Genomic DNA, 4588 nt, shown 5'->3' with positions numbered 1-4588 from the left:
GGTCTTCGGCACGGCTTACTGCACCGCGCTCTACCTGCGCCAGCGCCTGGCTGGGGCACCGGCACCCAAGGCCTACGTGCTGGGGAGCCCCGCGCTTGCGACCGAGCTGGAGGCTGTGGGCATCGCCAGCGTGGGCGTGGGGCCCGAGCCGCTGCGGGGCGACAGCCCGGGCGACTGGCTGGCCGCGCCGCTGGAGCCGGGCGTGCGCGCCGTGGTGGTTGGCTTCGACCCGCACTTCAGCTACATGAAGCTCACGCAGGCCCTGCGCCACCTGCAGCAGCCCGGCTGCCTGCTTGTGGGCACCAACTTGGACAACCGGCTCCCGCTGGAGAACGGCCACTTCATCGCCGGTGCGTACGAGGGACGGGGCTGGGAGGTCGGCCTGGGGTCCCTCTCCACCAGGCGCACCCCCCTACCCCCCCCCCCCCAAACAGACACACACACTCTCTCTCTCGTTGACCACCCAGGTACTGGCTGCCTCGTACGTGCCGTGGAGATGGCTGCCCAGCGTCAGGCGGACATCATTGGGAAGCCGAGCCGCTTCATCTTCGACTGCGTGTCCCAGGAGTATGATATCAATCCGGAGCGCACAGTCATGGTGGGGGACCGGCTGGACACAGACATCCTCCTGGGCGTCACTTGCGGCCTGAAGACCATTCTGACCCTTACGGGCGTGTCCACACTGGAGGATGTGAAAAGGAACCAGGAAAGTGACTGCCTGTCAGAGAAGAAGATGGTTCCTGACTTCTATGTGGACAGCATAGCCGACCTGCTAGCCGCCCTTCAAGACTGAAGGATGCCTGTCTTTCTGCTCCAGAATAAAAAAAAAAAAAAATTTTTTTTTTTTTTTTTGGAAAAATCACTTCCCCAAATTACTAGGAGGGACTTCAGGCAGCCCACAGCTAGAGGGCTTCCAGCCCTATACCACTTCCCACCGTCCTCCTAGTGGAACCTCATAAGCGACGCTTGTGGAGGTGGGGGAACTAGGCACCTTTGTTTACAGATGCTTGTATTTTTAAGATGCACTTTTGAAGCGTGAAGGGCTTTGAGGGGGTTTGATATCTGCCCGGGCTCCAAGAAAACCCTGGGGAACGAGGTGGGTATGTCCCAGTAGGTCTTGGAAACTTTGTCCAGGAACTAAATCCCTTGCAGGGGAGGGGCTGATGCTGGTGGCTGAAGAGAGCAAGGTGGACAGACCAAGTGGTGGAAATGGGGCCACCCTCCTCATGGAGGAGGGCGTAGAAGAGAGGGCCATCCCCATAGCATCTTATCTCCCCCCACTTGGGGTGAAGGGTGCTGCCCTTCCTACCACGTTGAAAACCACACTGATGTCTCAATTGAGCGCCTGTTCCGTTCTGAACTCCCAGACTACCGTCTGTCACAGCTCTCAGTTCTGCAAATCCAGCCTGGGATCCACCCTCGGTGTCTCAAGTGTGAGTTCACATCCAGCTGACGCATGCTGGGCCCGGAGGCTGCTGGTTCCAGCTCAGAGCAGCTCTGGCACCCAGAATCGAACTTTTGTAGAAGACCTCTTAGATAACACTGCCACGTGATGGAATGAAACCAGGAGTGTGCCAATGACAGCTGTCTCTCTCTTAGGGGACAATCCCAGTAGACAAGTCCTAATGCCCTCTGGGTGGGGGAAGGTGTGTCTCCAAGAACAGGAAGTCCAGTCTCCTGCTCTCAAATGACCTCGGGTTGTGTAGGGACTAGGTGCTCATGGCCACCTACCCTGGCCTTGGATTCCCCTGGCAGCAGCCAGTGGGAGAACAGGCCAGGTCTTCAGAAAGCCAGTTGGCAGTGGCCCTGGCCTTTCCTGTTTTCTGGGTGTACTGACCTTTGGGGAGTGGCCCACAACAGGGCTGTGCCTTTGGGCTAACTTGCACTATCCCCAGCACTTCCACTCAGCCCTCCCTGCCTCCTTCCCTCAGTTCTCAGCAATAAAGGGTGTCCTGAGTGCTCAGCATCCAGGCAGGCTGGCAGAAGTGGGAGTCTGGCTGAGGTGGGAGGTGGACCTGGGTCCTGCTCCAAGTGGCCTAGACAGTGTACCCCACCCCAGGAGCACGCAGCAGAGGCGGCGGCCGCTGGACTTAGACCCTGAACGCAGATTAAACCTCACACCCACCTGCTTGCTGGCTCTTGGTCTTTTCTTTCTGAATTCTACTTCTGGCCTAGCCCACTGTCCTGCCTGGGTAGGGGGTTCTGGATCTGGGGCTGGTCACCTGATCTCCAAGCTCTAGCAAGGAGGCTACACCACCTGGATGCAGAAGTGCTCTTGTGGTCAGTGCCAGGGTGTGCCCTGGCCCCCGCTGGCAGATAAACCCTGGGAATCAGCTAGTGACAGGGCAGCTGTGGCATTAAGGCTGGGCGTGGGCACTCACTGGCAAGGGTAGGTTCAGGGTTTGCTCGGTACCCGCCCAGGGCCTTGTCCTGTCTTGAGTTGATGGATGGAGGCCAGGGATGTGCTGGGAGGTGAGCAAGTGTGGTCACCACATAGATCATGGGTTGTACTGGCAATTACTAGTAGCTCCATGAGTATCAGACTATGCTGGGAATCTGCAGGTCCAGGAAGAGCCACCTGGGTGCCTCCAGCCAGACCTCACAAGGAGCCAAAAGGGGTCCACTTCACCTTCCAAGGGCCACTCTCCAGTGGCCTCCAGTCACAGACAGCGAGAAACCCTCCTTCAGCCCCACACTAAGGGAAGAGGCAACACTGGGCCAGGCTGGGTATCAGGTGGCTGGCTTCCTTGGGGAGGAGCAGATAGGGTTAAAGGGGAGGGGGACCGGACCGTGTTTGGCTCATCGCAGTGTCCCTGGCTGACTCCCCGAGGGGCCTTGGACAATCAGCACATTGTCAGCAGGGGCTGCGGCATGGAGTCATCGGGGGACTGCCAGGTAGTGCACTGTTGGGGTGGGGGTGAGGTCTTCCCACCCCAGGGCCCTCTCCTGGAATGGGGACTGGGGTGGTCTGGGTCGTGCCCATTTCCTACCCCACCACCCCGAACAAGGCCCTGTCTCCCCAGGTGAAGAGTCCACCCTGCCCCGGAGGGTGGAGAACCCCGGGGCTGCTGCTGCTGCTGCTGGCAGGGGTTGCTGCTGGGGCCGTGGCTGGAGGGATTCTTGGCTTCGCCCACGACCCTCCCAAGGTGAGCTTCCCCCGAGGGCAGTGGTAGAGGCCAGCTGGGGGGCACCCAGATGATGTTGGAGATCCTGGGTTAGGCTGGGGGGGTCTCAGCCTGGCCCTCCCTCCCTCTCAGCCACTGCTGCAGCTGTTCCGCCTGACCCTCCCAAGCCCCCAGCTGCCCCGGACCAACCAAACCACCTTAGTGGATGTGGCCCAGAACACAGCCACCGTCACTGTGACCCCCCCTAGGGACAACGGCAGTTGGGTGGTGCTATTTGATGGACAAAGTGTGAGTGGGTTGGGGGCTGGGGGTTGGGTGGGCGTGGGGGGTGGGGGTGGGAGAGCATTCTCACCACTGCCTTTCCAGGACTGTGTTTGTTACCGACCTGCAGGGCACCCAGCCTGCTTCCTGCGACGCATGAAACCCCGGGACCAGGAGACCTTGCAGCTGTTGGTGGCCTCTGCCAGGGCAGACACCTCCAGGGTGAGGGAGCAGACAAAGGGCCTTGTGTGGTACTTGGCTAGAGGGCTGCCTGCTGGGGCTCAGGTTTCAGGGGGAACAGAAGGTGCTATCTTCCCTCTGAAGGGAGCCCGGGGCTGGGCCAGCAGCAGCAGCGGGAGCTGGAGTGGGCACCAAGTCAGGTATGCCCAGGTTGGGTCCCATCCCACCCTGCCCTCTCCTGCAGGCCTCACAGACTCAAGACCCAGGACGGGATGCTGGCCCCACCCAGGAGCTGCTTGCCGTGTCTGGGAGACACAAGGTGGATCCTGCCCAGGTGGGGGCTGCGGTGCGGCTCCTGTGCACTCAGATGCCCATCTACTGGGCCCACCACATGGAGGGTGAGGGAGCAGGAGCCCAGCTGAGGGCCATGGCGGGGGGGTTGGGGGGGTTGGGAGGGGACTTGGAGAGAGGGCTCTGGAAGGAACTGACAGAACCCCTCCTCTCCCAGGGCCCCCGAGGCAGCGGCTGATCTACCTCTGCATCGACATCTGCTTTCCCAACAACATCTGTGTGTCAGTCTGCTTTTATTACCTGCCTGATTGAGCCCATGCAGTCCTGTCCCCTCGGGCCTACCACCAGTGCCACACTGGGACTAATAAACCCCCCTCCACTTGGCCATGCTGGTATCCTCTGTGGCTCAGGACACTCTGAAGTCTGGGAAGGAGAGGAACCGGGTAGTGGGGGGCACATTGTCAGCCCCACTGTGTGGCTCCAAGCCTGTGAGGGCTGTGGGCTCGCCCAGCTGCCACATGCAGTCTGTTGGCTGTGGGGATAGCTGCAGAGAAGAGGGCCCGGCTAACCCAGCACACTATCATTGAAGGCCAAGCAGACGACAGCTTTCTGGTGGCCGCCATACTCTCTCTTGATCTCCCCAGTCTCCACGCACCAGAGCCTCGCCAGGTTGTCAGAGGAGGCTGCAGGGAAGGAGCATGTGGCTCAGGGCAGGATGGGCAGGGGTGGGA

General features: G+C 60.5%; 3 protein-coding genes across 3 annotated transcripts in view; 2 read left to right on the top strand and 1 right to left on the bottom strand.

Annotated features, from left to right (window-relative positions):
• Nucleotide 1: 1 nt before the first annotated feature.
• LOC101660878 (phosphoglycolate phosphatase) lies at nt 2-1085 on the top strand (the record flags this gene model as incomplete). Its single annotated transcript, XM_004705808.2, has 2 exons — nt 2-350; nt 468-1085. Coding segments are annotated over 2 exons (675 nt in total), but the record flags the coding sequence as incomplete, so codon positions are not given.
• A 61-nt stretch (nt 1086-1146) lies between these two features.
• Nucleotides 1147-4242, top strand: BRICD5 (BRICHOS domain containing 5). Its single transcript, XM_045285989.1, has 6 exons — nt 1147-1433; nt 3024-3146; nt 3258-3413; nt 3492-3608; nt 3811-3964; nt 4075-4242. The coding sequence occupies exons 1-6, from the start codon at nt 1164-1166 to the stop codon at nt 4167-4169; spliced, it is 915 nt and encodes a 304-aa protein (XP_045141924.1). The 5' UTR covers nt 1147-1163; the 3' UTR covers nt 4170-4242.
• The window catches only part of MLST8 (MTOR associated protein, LST8 homolog), a 3914-nt gene continuing 3459 nt past the window's right edge, over nt 4134-4588 (bottom strand). Inside the window, exon 9 of the mRNA XM_045285988.1 lies at nt 4134-4540. Coding sequence (XP_045141923.1) covers nt 4422-4540 — 119 coding nt within the window. The 3' untranslated portion in view covers nt 4134-4421. The remainder of the gene's footprint in view (nt 4541-4588) is intronic.

The sequence above is a fragment of the Echinops telfairi genome, unplaced genomic scaffold (assembly GCF_000313985.2).
Source record: "Echinops telfairi isolate 266 unplaced genomic scaffold, ASM31398v2 ScPeMD7_5;HRSCAF=22, whole genome shotgun sequence".
Lineage (NCBI taxonomy): Eukaryota > Metazoa > Chordata > Mammalia > Afrosoricida > Tenrecidae > Echinops > Echinops telfairi.
This window is presented reverse-complemented; position numbering and strand designations above follow the sequence as displayed.